This window comes from Chiloscyllium plagiosum, chromosome 12, assembly GCF_004010195.1.
Source record: "Chiloscyllium plagiosum isolate BGI_BamShark_2017 chromosome 12, ASM401019v2, whole genome shotgun sequence".
Taxonomy (NCBI): domain Eukaryota; kingdom Metazoa; phylum Chordata; class Chondrichthyes; order Orectolobiformes; family Hemiscylliidae; genus Chiloscyllium; species Chiloscyllium plagiosum.
In genome coordinates this window covers 232,111-247,391 of record NC_057721.1, presented here as the reverse complement: position 1 = coordinate 247,391, position 15,281 = coordinate 232,111, and the positions used below count along the sequence as shown (strand labels likewise).

At 45.1% G+C, this 15,281-nt stretch overlaps 1 protein-coding gene across 7 annotated transcripts in view; it reads left to right on the top strand.

The window, feature by feature from the left end:
- ppef1 (protein phosphatase, EF-hand calcium binding domain 1) overlaps window positions 1-15,281 on the top strand; it is an 82,327-nt gene that overhangs the window by 29,339 nt on the left and 37,707 nt on the right. For all 7 annotated transcript variants that reach the window (XR_006313108.1, XR_006313107.1, XM_043700223.1 and 4 more), the window contains 2 exons: window positions 2,013-2,073; window positions 13,345-13,520. Coding sequence is in view for 5 of the 7 variants with exons in the window: in XM_043700223.1 (XP_043556158.1) it covers window positions 2,013-2,073; window positions 13,345-13,520 (237 nt within the window). In the remaining 2 variants the exon portion in view is untranslated. The remainder of the gene's footprint in view (window positions 1-2,012; window positions 2,074-13,344; window positions 13,521-15,281) is intronic.

The window sequence follows — 15,281 nt, the reverse complement described above, 5'->3', positions numbered from 1 at the left end:
GGTTGGACTGAAGGGTCCGTTTCCATGCTGTACATCTCTATGACTCTATGACTCTATTTGGACAAATACATTTGTCAAAGTGTGGGTTTGTATTTAACTAACTCATTGGGGGCTTTTTCCTTCAGATAGCAGAGAGAGTTGATGTGGGTAATGCTGTAAATGTGGTGTATGTGGATTTCCAAAAAAAAACACTCAATAGACTTATGAAAAAGGTCATTGCTCCTGGTAAATAAAGGGACAGTGATAATGTGGATATCAAACTGGCTGAGTGATGGGAACAGACAGATGGTCAATGAATTTTTTGGGGGCTGGAAGAAAGTTTGTCGTGAGTTCCTCAGAGGTTGGTCTTAAGCCCCACCTTTTTTTGCATGTACTAATGATCTTTTCAGCTCTGATCTACAGCATCTGCAGTCCTCACTTTCTCCTAATGATCTTGAGCTTGGTGTACAGGGAATAATCTCAAAAGTTCATGGATGACATGAAACCTGAAAGCATTGTGAACTGCGAGGAAGATAATGTAGACAAGGATTGACATAGAAAAGGATATTTCCACATATGAGACAATCTAGAACAAGAGGTCATCGTTTTAGGATGAGGGTAGCAGTTTAGAACAGGGTTGAGGAGGAATTACTCTTCTTAAAGGGTTGAGATGATGTGGAGTTCATGACCCCAGAGTGTGGTGAATGCTGGGACATTGAGTAAATTTAAGGAGGAGATAGAATTTTAATTGGTAACAGATTGAAGAGTGATGGAGAGCAGGAAACAATATGGAATCAAGGCCATGATTGTATTGAATGTTTGAACAGTCTTGAGGCTCTGAATGACCTATTCCTGCTATATTCTTATGTTCAAACGTTCTTACATTCTAATGGTTGGTGGATGAGTAACACAAATGGCAGATGACGTTCAACACATAATAGTGAAGCGATCCATTTTGTAGGAGAAACATGGAGAGATGGTAGAAAATATCTCCAAAGCGGTGCAGTCACAGAGGATCTGGATGTCTATATGTACAAGTCCCCAAGGGTGACGGGACTTGTTGACAGTACAGTGAAGCATACTGTATCCTTGGCTTTATCCACTGGACCGAAGACATAGAGCATCAGGCGACATCACTGGATTCATAATCCACAGGCTGAGGATAATTCTGTGGTGGCATGGATTCAGTTGCCACTGGAGAAATTAAAATTCCACTCATAACTCATAAATCTGAAATTATAGACTATTTTCGATAAAAATCCATCCGCTTCACTAATGTCCTTTAAAGAAGGGAATCTACCATCCTTTCCCAGTCTGGCCTAAACATGACTCCCCACCCATAGCAATGTGTTTAACTACTTTCTGAAATGGACCTTGTGACACAGTCAGTTCAGTAGTTTGCCACTGCCTTCATGACTTACTGGAGACACTCTTACTACTATCTGAGATATTAGAAGGATATAAAGGCTGATAATCAACCTCCATGGCCAACAAATCCTGGTGTGGCCCTCCAATCTGCAGCTCCTGGCCCAGAGGCAGGAGCACTGCCACAAAACCTCCCATTTTGGTATTTTTCTTAAGTTATGTTTTGCACGTTGATCAGAGAATCTGCATGTCCTTTCAATAATATGAAGAACTGTACACAGTGCTCCAAGTGCAGTCTTAACATGGTTTTATGCAGGGTTAACTGGACTGCTCTCACCAACTATAAAGGGATGTCTACTTAGGTAAGTACAGCATATACAATTGTAAATCATATTATTAATTATGGCATTGGCGCGAAGTTGTCACGAAAGGACAAGGCTGAGTCTAACTTTGTACTCGAGAGTAATTATTCAACAATCATCCTATTTTGTAACTGCACTAAGGACAGTCTTTTGAACTCTGTGCAGTCTTTAATTTAAATTCCAGTGTTGGTTTTGTGAATGATGTTGGGTTGCGAGCCCAGTTGCGCGCCGTGATGCAGAAGTTCTTGCAGATGCTGGGTGACGTAGGCTGTCTTTGATAACCTGAGCTGTGTCCTTCATTTCCAGCTGTCCCACTTCTTTACGTTTCTAATGAACCACTACATGCAGCCTGGTGAGACAGGCAGTGGTGAGTAACAAACATCTCCTGGCAATTTTCTTCATGTTTGAAAGCATCAAAGGGATATTGTTTAAAACAAAACTAAGGCATTCCAGATGGATGTGCGTTTTTCAACTGTTTTGAAGTGTATTCCTTTATATTCTGCTATAAATATTTTGAGAGCGAATGACTTAACAACTACCTGAGATGTGATTTCCTAAAGTAATTTTTTTACATTTATGGATCACTGCTTTGCTGAGTGTTTTAGACACTGGACAAATTCTTACCTTAATTATATTATGGAAAGAAATGACTGAAAGTTAGCTGAAATGGTTTAAACAGCAGAGTGAATATTTTAACCATATTGGCTTTGCAGCATAATAGCAAGGTACTTCAATTCATGCCGATAATGGGAAGCTCTGGCACATAGATGGCAAGGAAGAGTGAGTACATACACACGGACAAACACATGAATTAGGAGCAGGAGGAAACTATTCAGTTCCTCAAACCTGCTCCACCATAGAGTAAGATCTGATATTAACCTCAACTCTATATTCCTGCATGTTCTCAGTGACCTTTCACCTCTTTGTCTATCAAGAATCTATCTACTACAGCCTTAAAAATATTTAAGGACTCGGCCTCCACTGGCTTTTGAGGCAAAGTGTTCCAGACACTTCTAGAGAGGAAATTATTTATCCTCGTCTCAGGTTTAAATGGGCAAGCCCAGATTTTTAAACAGTGACCCCCTTGATTCTAGATTCTGCCACAGGAGGAGACCGTCCTCTCCACATCCGCCTGGTCAAGAATCCCTCAGGAACTTATAGACCCATTAGTCTGACCTCAGTGGTGGGAAAAATGCTGGAGTCAATTATAAAGGACGAAATTACAACACATCTGGATAGCAGTAACAGGGTAGGTCAGAGCTTTATGAAGGGGAAATCATGCTTGACTAATCTTCTGGAATGTTTTGAGGATATAACTATGAAGATGGAGATCCAGTGGATGTAGTATACCTGGACTTTTAGAAAGCCTTTGATAAAGTCCCACATAGCAAAATTAGGGCACATGGTATTGGGGGCAAAGTACTGACTTGGATTGAAAATTGGTTGGTTGACAGGAAGGAGAAAGTGAGGACTGCAGATGCTGGAGATCAGAGCTGAAAATGTGTTGCTGGAAAAGCGCAGCAGGTCAGGCAGCAACCAAGGAACAGGAGAATCGACGTTTCGGGCATGAGCCCTTCTTCAGGAGTGGTAGGCGGTGACCAGTGGTGTGCTGCAGGGATCAGTGCTGGGACCGCAGCTTTTTACAATGTACATTAATGATATAGATGAAGGTATTAAAAGAAATATTAACAAATTTGCTGATGACACAAAGTTGGGTGGCAGGGTGAAATGTGAGGAGGATGTTAGGAGAATACTGGGTGACCTGGACAGGCTAGGTGAGTGGACGGATGCATGGCAGATGCAGTTTAATGTGGATAAATGTATGGTTATCCACTTTGGTGGCAAGAACAGGAAGGCAGATTACTACCTAAATGGAGTCAAGTTAGGTAAAGGGGCAGTACAACGAGATCTAGGTGTTCTTGTACATCAGTCAATGAAAGCAAACACGCAGGTACAGCAGGTAGTGAAGAAGGCTAATTGCATGCTGGTCTTCATAACAAGAGGGATTGAGTATAGAAGCAAAGAGGTTCTTCTGCAGCTGTACAGGACCCAGGTGAGACCGCACCTGGAATATTGTGCGCAGTTTTGGTCTCCAAATTTGAGGAAAGACATTCTGCCTATTGTGGGAGTGCAGTGTAGGTTCACAAGGTCAATTCCTGGAATGGCAGAACTATCTTATGCTGAAAGATTGGAGCAGCTGGGCTTGTATATACTTGAGTTTAGAAGACTGAGAGGGGATCTGATTGAGATTATTAAAGGATTGGACACTCTGGAGGCAGAAAGCATGTCTCCGCTGATGGGTGAGTCCCAAACCAGAGGACACAGTTTAAAAATAAGGGGTAGGCCACTTAGAACAGAGTTGAGGAGAAACTTCTTCACCCAGAGAGTGGTGAGTGTATGGAATGCTCTGCCCCAGAAGGCTGTGGAGGCCAAGTCTATGGATACTTTCAAGAAAGAGTTGGATAGAGCTCTTAAGGATAGTGGAATTGAGGGTTATGGGGATAAGGCAGGAACAGGATACTGATTGTGGATGATCAACCATGATCATAATGCATGGTGGTGCTGACTCGAAAGGCAGAATGGCCTAATCCTGCACCTATTGTCTATTAAGTTTTTCAATCAGATTGCCTCTTGGTGCTAACCTCCAGTGGATATAAGCCTGGCCTGTCCAGCCATTCCACATCAGACAGGTCCCCGACCCTGCTCGTACCCCCATGTGAAGGGAAAGGTAGAAGGATTATTCCCATGAGCAACCAACCAAAGAGGGATCATGTCAGGGATCTTTATTTTTTTTAATTTATAGAGTCATACAGCACGGAAACAAATCCTTCAGTCCAACCAGTCCATAACAACCATAGTCCCAAATTAAACTAGTCCCACCTGCCTGAGCTTGGCCCAGATCTGTCCAAATTGTCTTATTCATGTACTTATCTAAACGTCACTTAAATGTTGTAACTGTCCATGCATCTTCTGGAAAGTCCTCTGTGTAAAAGAGTTGCTCCTTGTGTTTTTTTAAAAATCTTTCTCCTTTTGCCTTAAAAATATGTTCCCTGGCCTTAAAAACCTCACCCTCGGGTAAAGGTGCCAGCTATTCACCTTATCTATGCCCTTGATGATTTTATAAACCTCTAAAACGTCACCCCTCAATATCTTATGCTCCAGTGAAAAATCTCACAACCTATCCAACCTCAACTTATAACTCAAATCCTCCATTCCTGGCAAAGTCTTGGCAAATGTTTCCTGAGCCCTCTCCAGCTTAATAATATCCTTCCTGTAGCAGGGCAACTAGAACTGGACACGGTACTCCAGAAGAGATCTCACCAACATCTACACAACCACAACGTTACATCCCAACTCCTATACTCAAAGATCTGAGCAATGAAGGCAAGCTTGTGGATACATGTGACGCAAATTTCAAAGAATTATGAATCTGAACCTTCAGGTCTCTCTGTTCCATAACACTACCTTCTTTTGTGGGATATAAGTGTGCCTAGCAAGGGCAGTATTTGTTTCCCATCCCTAACTGCCCTTGAACTGACTGGCTTGCCACTTCAAAAGACAAGACCTGTTTTGTAAGGTAGGAATGCTTCTGAGAGGGTTAACGTTAGAAACTGTTTTAAACTCTGCCCAATCTTATGATGTGGGAGAATGCAGAACTTGCGGTTATATTTTATGAAAAGAAAGGGGATGCTCATTTAAGACAGAGAATATTGCCTTTGGTCAGAGAGGGTTGTGAGTCTTTGGAAGTCTGTTCGCATTCTACTGCTTCCGTCCCACACTCTTGCACATTATTTTCACCCCAAAAATGGTAGCACAGTGGTTAGCACTGCTGCCTCACAGCACCAGGGATCCAGGTTCGATTCCAGCCTCGGGTGACTGTCTGTGTGGAGTTTGTACATTCTCCCCATGTCTGCTTGGGTTTCCTTGGGTACTCCAGTTTCTTCCCACAATCCAAAGATGTGAAGGTCAGGTGAATTGGCCATGGCAAATTGCCCATAGTGTTAGGTGCATTAGTCAGAAGGAAATGGGTCTGGGTGGGTTATTCTTTGAAGGGTCAGTTTGGACTTGTTGGGCTGAAGGGCCTGTTTCTACACTGTATCTAATCTAAAAAAAACACACCCAATGCCTCAATTGAACTGCCTCCACCACATTTCCAGGCAGTGTGTTCCATTGCCCTCTTCCCCAAATGGAATACCTTTGGGGCAGAGAGGGGTAGGTTTGTGAGTAATGGGAGGGGGTGTGAAGGGGTGTTGAAAGGTTACTGAGCTAGGTGAGAATGTGGATTTGAGGCTCAGCCATGATCTTACTAAATGGGTGAGCAGGCCTGAGGGACCTCCACCAGCTCTTAATTTGTATCATTGTATGTTATCAAGGTTTGAGTGGGAATGAGGGGAACACTGGGGGACCTCATTGAGTGAAGGTCTATTTCCACCAGTCTCCTCAAAGCTAGATCCACTGTCATTGCTTAGACTACTGTGATGTAAGCCCATGGTTCGGAAGAGGAATGGCTGTGCTACTCCTCCAGTTTGCAGCACCCAATCCTGTGAATCCTCCCCCCAACCCCAATCGTACATGTTATTCCACTCCCTTTCACAATCCTGTTTAATAGCAGCTGTTCACAATCATACATTGTCATTGGAATCAAATGTTCCCAATGTGTCTCCACATTGTACTCACATGTCTCAGGTTTTACAACAAGGGTAAATGTGCTGCAAGCATCATTTTAACAAGAAACCGATGAGACTGAAAACTCACAGGAGATAAAGACAATTTTGGAAAAACTTAAATGTGTCTTTGAGCATTTTTGAGAATAATAGTGACACCTGGATAAACATTACATTGTGAAATCGACAGAAGAAAATGGCATTCCGGCCATCATGTCAGCAAATGAATCAATAACATCATCAGAATTGATATTTCTTGCCATCTCACTTGCAATATTTAAAATTGCGAAATCATTCTCAGTTTATAATCCCTCTCAGATGATTCTTACAAAGTCCTTTTGCAATCGGATGCTGATCATGAATCATCTGAGAGGGACTGGGAGCAAGGAAAGATCAGTTGGTTTAGCAAAGTTCTGCTTAAATTAGATTCCCTACAGAGCGGAAACAGGCCCTTCAGCCCAACAATCCCACACCGACCCTCCGGAGAGTAACCCACCCAGTCCCATTTCCTTCTGACTAATACACCTAATACTATGGGCAATTTAGCATGGCCAATTCACCTGACCTGCACATCTTTGGACTGTAGGAGGAAACCGGAGCATCCGGAGGAAACTCACGCAGACACGGGGAGAATGTACAAACTCCACACAGACAGTCACCCAAGGCTGGAATCAAACCTGGGTCCCTGGTGCTGTGAGTCAGCAGTGCTAACCACTGAGCCACCATGCCGCCCCTATCTCACTCTCCCCCAACCCTAGATCCCCCTCCAAGGTGCTGCTCTTTATTGGACCTACCTTGCCCTTTTCTCTTGGAGGGGACAAATAGCTTTGTTCATTGCCCTTCCATGATCTCCAGCCTCCTGCCTCAAAGCCTGACAGGTTTGAGCTTGTGTGGATCACAGGACTTCTCATGTCTATAATAAGACGCTCACCATAATTTGAGAAGTGTCAATGACTACAAATCACAGTAATTGTGGCTTATACGCACTTGAATCTCTCAGCAAACTCCAAACAGCTGTATTCTCGTGAACATGACCCAGTGTCTTTAACCCCTTCATGGACCTACCTTTGCTGATCTGTGGTGAACCACTGAGTTAAATTTCAACAAACATACAATTATTTGACACAATCGGTTGATGTGCAAATTGATGTTATGAGATTCTCATGTTGTTTTGCAATTCTGTTGTGTTTCTGCATAAATGGACAGTGTAAGAGTTGATAAACTGTGCTGATGGGCTGCCATTCTGGTATATGGATGCAGTGTTCAGAGAGGAGCTATTGGGTTCTAACACGTTTCGGTTAAGCACTGACCCCCATCTTTCCTAGTGGCTGGTGGGATGAATGTGACTGTGCCACTGTGTAGTTCTACCAATGTTCCTGAGTTACCCAGGATTGCTCCTGGCTCTGTGTACTGACCAGGTAGAAAGAAAAGGGAACCCATGATGGGAGTGTTCCAAGTATTGGCAGAATATTACGGAGCTCTCGCCTATGGGTTTGTTGGAAGGTTTTGGAGGGGGGAGAGTCACAGAGGGGAGAGGCCTGTCTGATACCCCTGACAGTCTTCAAACTGCCTTCTCTCCCACCAGTCCTGATGCGGTTTTCCAGGGCTGGGGCAAGGATGGGAGTGTCGAGTCGAGACTGGCCTGCCCACCCCCCCCTCAGCGCAGGCTCTTCACTGAGTGTAATGTCTTTGAGCATTTTTGAGAATAATAGAGTGACACCTGGATAAACATTACATTTAACCAGTCCTGATGCGGTTTTCCAGGGCTGGGGCAAGGATGGGAGTGTCGAGTCGAGACTGGCCTGCCCATCCCCCCCTCAGCGCAGGCTCTTCACTGAGTGATCATTGGCCAGTCAAGCACTAATTTCTGCCAGGCTTACATTGTGAGGCTGGAGCTCAAGGGGATTGGGAATGGGGGTGTGAGATCAAGTGGTAATTACCCGTCCAGACTGTCCAACCAAACCTGTCTCCAATCCTCACTTCCCCACTCCACTCTGTGAGGTGATGGCCTAGACGATGACCCCAGAATCCTGGTCATGTCCTGGGGATCTAGGTTCAAATCCTACCATGGCAGAAAGTTGGATTTGCATTCAGTTCAACTATGAATCTAATGATGACCATGAAACCATTGCCAGTTGTTGGAGAAACTCATCTGGTTCACTACTGTCCTTCAGGGAAGGAAGCCGCCATATGTACCTGGTCTGGCCTGCATGTGAGTCCAGACCCACAGCAATGGGCAATTAGGAATGGGTAGTAAATGGCCTGTGACACTCACATCTCATGAATGAACAAAAAGAACTCTCACCCCACCAATGCCTTGGACTGGCAGCTCTCAAACACAGGACATCCTCTGGTGGGAAGGGTGGCATCTCAACTCCAACCAATGAATGCTCCTTCGGATATCACATGTCTGCGGATATGATGGATGATGGGGGACCCTGCTGTCCAAATAAGACCCTGCCCCTCATTGTGTTTGAAACCTGTTTTTTTTAACTAGTTATATAAATATCAGAGATTGTTGCTGGAGAGCATTATTGAACTAGACTATGTGAGTAGTGTAGTAGTGCTAATGTTACTGGGTTTATAATCCAGACCATGGGTTCAAATCCTGCCATAGGACCTGGTGGAATTTAAATTCGTTAAATTGATCTTGAGTTTAAAACTATGAAGCTCATTGATTGCTGTTGGAAAGACCCATCTGTCCATGAATGCCCACGGGAGAAGGAAATTTGCCATCCTTACTCAGACTGACCTACATGTGACTCCTTACCCCACAGCAATGTGATTGGCTCCTAGCTGTCCTCTGGGATGGCCTTGAGAGCCAATTGTTCCAAGAGCAATTAGGGAGGGGCAACAAATTCTGGTATAGTTCTGATTGGTTGGGGAAGAGTGGTGTGATGGTTGGATGACCAATTGGCAGCAGAGGGGGCAGGAGTGAAGGGTTGTGGTGGTTGTGGGGAAACCTCCAGATGTGGCAACACAGGTAGTGAAGCATGCTGATCAGCAAGATCCCAATCTTTGTGTCAGGGCTTAGCTCTCAACGGCCCTATGGGGAGCAATGAGCTATGAGGTGATTTGTCAGATAAGGTGGGGTCTGCAGGTACTGGAGAGATGTGATGAGGGGCATATTTTCAGGATGATAATCTGTACCTAGTGGAGTGCCCCCAGCGATGCGTGCTGGAGCCACAATTACTGACAATAGATATCAGTTACTTGGATGAGGAATGTGAACCTGCCAAGTTTGCAGGAGACCCAGGAATAGATGGGAAGGCAAGTGGGTGAGGGTAGACACAGAGAGTCTGCAGAGGGATGTAGGCAAGGGGGGAAAATACCTGGCAGATGGAACATCATGTATGGAAATGTGAGGTTATGCACTTTGGCAGGAAGAATAAAGGAGCTGAATATTATTATTTAAATTGAGGAAGACTGAGCAGAGCTAAGGAACAGAGGAGTTTGGGAGTACATCACACAGAAAACGAGCATCCAAATCCTCTCATTCTTCTACAGGCCCAACCTACTCAACTTCTGCTCATAAGGCAGTCCCTCCATACCTGGGATTGGTCCAATGAATCTTTTCCAGACTGCTTCCAAAGCCAGCATATCTTTCCTTAGATAATAGGATCAAGACTGGTTCAGCATTCAACTGTGGTCTAACTAGTGCCTTATATGATGTTTTAAAACCTCACTACTTTTAATTCTGCATTCCCTTTGAAATATAGGCCAATGTTTCATTCACTATTAAAAATAGTGAGGTTTTAATACATAACATAAGGCACTAGTTAGACCACATCAGAATGCTGAACCAGTCTTGATCCTATTATCTAAGGAAAGATATGCTGGCTTTGGAAGCAGTCTGGAAAAGGTTCATTGGACCAATCCCAGGTATGGAGGGACTGCCTTATGAGCAGAAGTTGAGTAGGTTGGGCCTGTAGAAGAATGAGAGGTGACATTATTGAAACATACAAGATTCTTAGGAGATTAAAAACAAAAAGAACCGTGGATGCTTTAAATCAGAAACAAAACCAAACTGCTGAAAAATCTCAGCAGGTCTGGCAGCATCTGTGCAGACAAATCACAATTAACATTTCAGGTCCAGAAGGGTCACTGGACTGGAAATGTTAACTCTGATTTCTCTCCACCCGCTGCCAGACCTGCTGAGCTTTTCCAGCAGTTTCTATTTTTGTTTCTGATGTAAGGAATTTCAGGGAACTTGACAGGGTTGATGTGGAGAGATCGATTATCCTTGTGGGAGAGTCTAGGACCAGGGGATACAATTTCAGAGCCAGGGAGTGTCACCCATTTAAGGCAGAGATGAGGAGGAATTTCATCTCTCAGAGGTTAGTGAATCTGTGGAATTCTTGACCGCAGAGGGCTGTCAAGGTTAGGTCATTAAGTATATTTAGCGGTGACATAGACAGATTTTAAATCAGTAAAGAAATCAAGTGTTGGAGGAAAAAGGCTGAAAACTGGAATTGAGGATTATCAGATCAACCATGATCTCATTGAATGGTGGTGCAGAATCGATGGGCTGAATGACCTTCTTCTGTTCCTACACCTTCCTGAAGGGACTGGGGACTGATGGCTGTGACATATATCAGTTATGGAGGGCTCTGCAACCACGGTCCCACAATAAAAACCAAGCCATGTCAGATTCCGAGGAGCAACCTCTTCACTCTGACATGGATAAAGCTTTAGAACTCCCCTACTCCAGAGGCTCAGTCATTGAGCACATTCAAGATAGAGATCAATGGATGTCCATATATTAAAGGCATCAATGGATATGGGGATTGTGTTGGAAAATAGGGTTGGGCGAAGTGACCAACCATGATCTAACTAGAGGGGCTGAAAGACCCATTTCCTATGTTCCTACGCTGACTTATAGAGTCATACAGTCATAGAGTAATAGAGATGTACAGCATGGAACAGACCCTTCAGTGCAACTTGTCCATGCCGACCAGATGTCCCAACCCAATCTAGTCCCACCTGCCAGCACCCAGCCCATATCCCTCCAAAACCTTCCTATTCATATACCCAATCAAATGCCTTTTATATGTTATAATTGTACTAGCCTCCACCACTTCCTCTGGTAGCTCATTCCATACATGTAAAACATCCACTTATCTGTTTCTGTGCTGTGACCTCTCCCAAGCAGGTTCCTCCAAGATTACTTATGAATTTCACTGTTTGTTCATTTTCCCAGATGCACTCCAATGTCCAGCGATACATGAATACATGATACATGACACAGCAAAGGCAGTAACTGCACAGATTCATTGCTGTGTCAGTTAGCAATGTGGGTTTCTTTCTCTCTCTCTCTCTCCTGCTCTGACCTCACTATGTGCTTCCTTTGTCTGTTCCTCTCCCTTTTACAACTGTTGTTGTTTTTACTTTTTTTCCTCCAAAGTTCTGAAACAAAGCAAATAAAACAGTAATTGCTGCTCCTGGAATTCGAGGGAATCACCTCCAACACCTAAAATACCTCAAAAAAGGAACAGTTGTTACAGCCAGAAAGTTTTCCCATTCTCCATCTTGGATTACCCAGAATCCTCGCTTAGCATTTTTTTTCATTTATACATTCATGGGATGAGGCCATCTCTGGCTAAGCCAGCACTTATTGCCCATCAGGTATTTAAGAGTCAACCATGTTGTTGTAGGTCTGGAGACACATGTAGGCCGGACTTGGTAAGGATGGCAGTTTCCTTCCTAAAAGGACACTAGCGAGCCAGGTGGGGTTTTTTTTTGACAATTGGTAATGGATTCATTGCCAATAATTTCAAATGTTTGTTGAATTTAAATTACACCATCTGTCATGATGGGATTTGAACTCCAGTCCCCAGAACATTCACTGGGTTAACAGTCCCACGATATAGCCCTAGACCATCACCTCCCCTCTGTACTTTGGTATTTAGACTAAGTGACAATCATTAAGCAGACAGTCTTAGTGAGGAGTAGCTCCTGTAGTTAGTGTACAGTGCAGGCTAGGCTGTGATAGAGGGTGGCATCTTCTGTCCACTGGCAGAGGTGGGAATTGAGAATGTTTTCCATGTCTGAATGTTGCCCTCATGGCTACGGCTCCCCCTGCCTGAAAGATTGCCCTGGAGCTGGTCAGGGTTTCCATCAGGCTCTGGGCCCAAAGAAAGTGGGGCTGGTGCAGGACGGTGTCTCTGTTGGAAGGTGGGGAGGGGAGAAGAAGGGGGTTGGTAGGGAGAGGGCTGATCAGTCTTGCTGGCATCGGAACCTCTGCCCATGTTGGTGATGCATGTTGGGGAAGGTTGGTCAGAAGCAGAGGTGCCTGGCCTCAATAACCCAATACAGATGTATCTGAGATGCCATTCGGCCCCATCTTGGATAGGCTGGGGCTATTTTCCCTGGAGCATCAGAGGCTGAGGGGTGTCTTTAATGGAAATTTATAAAATCATGAGGGACACGGTTAGGGTGAACAGCAAAAGTCTGTTCTCCAGGGGAGGAGAGTCCAAAACTGGAGGGCATAGCCTTAAGGTGAGAGGGGAAAGATCTAAAAGCGGCTTAATTGGCAACCTTTTCACACAGAGTGTACATGGAACGAGTTGCCAGAGGAAATGGTGGAGGCGGGTACAATGACAACATTTAAAAGACATTTGGACAGGTGCGTGGATTGGAAGGGTTTGGAGAGATATGGGCCAAATGCAAACAAATGTGACCAGTTCAGTCGAGAAAAACTGGTCAGCATGGATGATTTGGGCCAAAGGATCTGTTTCAGTGCTATATAACTCTGTGACTCCATTTCACTGAGAGACTGCCATACCCCCCCCCCCCCCCCCGGGCAAAGTGCAACCATTGCTGAACAATCCTGCTCCCAAGTGTGTGTCCAATTCAGAAACTTGCTCGATACACGGTGCAAATCCTCATGTCTAAAAGAGCCCTTACCTATCGGCTTCTTCACTGCTAACTCATCTCTTGTTAACCAATCCCATCAGATTGTTTTTCTTCTGCAGACTGGCTTTCCCATCTGTTGACCTCTTCAGGACACACAGGCGACAATCCAGACACTGAGCAGGAGCTGGGTTATGAAAGCATCAATGTTCCTGATTCTTACACAGGCCCTCGACTCTCCTTCCCTCTGACAGCTGCAGATGCCAACGCATTGCTCAAAGCATTCAAGCAACAGCAAGTGAGTCGCGGTGTATCTTTACCCGGATAGAGAGTAAGAACCCCCAAGTCCCTTGACACTGTCACCATGGCACACATGTGGGGCCTATCAGGACATAGTCGATATCAGACTGGACGTCAGCCCCTCCAGCACCAGGGGGAGGTGCTAGTGACCCAGAGTTCCAGGCTAATTCTTTGCAGGACCTGACTTCAAATCTCACCACAGCAATGACTTCATTCACTGAATAACTGGAAATAAAATCTAATGGCCACCATGAAGTGATCACGTTGGCTCAGTGATCAGCACTGCTGCCTCACAGCGCCAGGGACCCAGATTCAATCCCAGCCTTGGGCGACAGTCTATGTGGAGTTAGCAGATTCCCTCTGTGTCTGCGTGGGTTTTCTTCCGTGTTCACAAAGATGTGCAGGTTAGGTGGATTGGCCATGGTAAATGGTGGACATAGTGTCCAGGAATGCGCAGGCTAGGTGGCTTGGCTGTGGGACACGCACAGGGATGGTTGGGTTTGGGTGGGAAACTCTTTGGAGAGTCAGGGTGGCCTATTTCCATGCTGTGGGGATTCAAAAAAATCCCACTTGGTTTCAATCCTCTTTAGGGAAGAAAAATCTGCTGGCGGATCCTTATATGGCCTGGGAACTCAGACTCACAGCAGTGATTCTGAACTACCCTCTGGAAGCGAATACTAAGCCATTCAGCTGCATCCAGCCATAATGGAGCCTCATTAAGGGTGTCCCTACATCACATTGCCACCATCTTCCCAAGGGCATTGAGGGTTGGGCAATAAATACTGGTCAAGGTAGAGACATGAATGACTAAGCAAGCACGTAACCTAAATGGGGAAAGCATGCTCATCTCCAAGGGAGGTCATCACTCTGTAAAGGCCAGGCTCCAGGCTCTGTCTGTCAATCATTGAACAAACTATCGATGACCCGCTTCCATAGCTTTGCTGATGTTCATGCCTAGACTGACAAGATGGCACCTCCTTCAGTGAGTTGTTTAATTTCCCCCACCCTCCCATCCACCATTGACAACTGGCTGTGTCAAGACTACAGATCTTAGATCTGATGCATTGGTTGTGGGATCACTTAGCTTTACCACTTGCTGTTTATGCCATTTGGCATGCAAGTAATCCTGTTTGGTAGCTTCACCAGGTTGGCACCTCATTGTTAGGTATGGCTGATGCTGCTCCTGGCGTGCCCTCCTGCCCTCTCCATTGAACCAGGGTTGATCCCCTGGCTTGATGGTAATGATTGAGTGGGGGATGTGCCAGGCCATGGGGTTGTAGATTTCACTGGAGTACAGTTCTGCTGCTGTTGATGGCCCACAGCACCTCATGGATGCCCAGTCTTGAGCTGCTAGATCGGTTCGAAGTCTGTCCCATTCAGCATGGTGACAATGCCACATAACAGGTTATTCTCTTAGATTAGATTAGATTCCCTACAGTATGGAAACAGGCCCTTCAGCCCAACAAGTTCACACCAACCCTCTGAAGAGTAACCCACCCAGACCCATTCCCCTACCCCTGAGTAATGCAACTATATTTACCCCTGAGTAATGCAACTAACACTACGGGCAATTTAGCATGATCAATTCACCTGAGCTGCACAACTTTGGACTGTGGGAGGAAACCGGAGCACCCGGAGGAAACTCATGCAGAAATGAGGAGAATGTGCAAACTCCACACAGTCAGTCACCCGAGGCTGGAATCGAACCCGAGTCCCTGGTGCTGTGAGGCAGCAGTGCTAACCACTGAGCCACCACCAC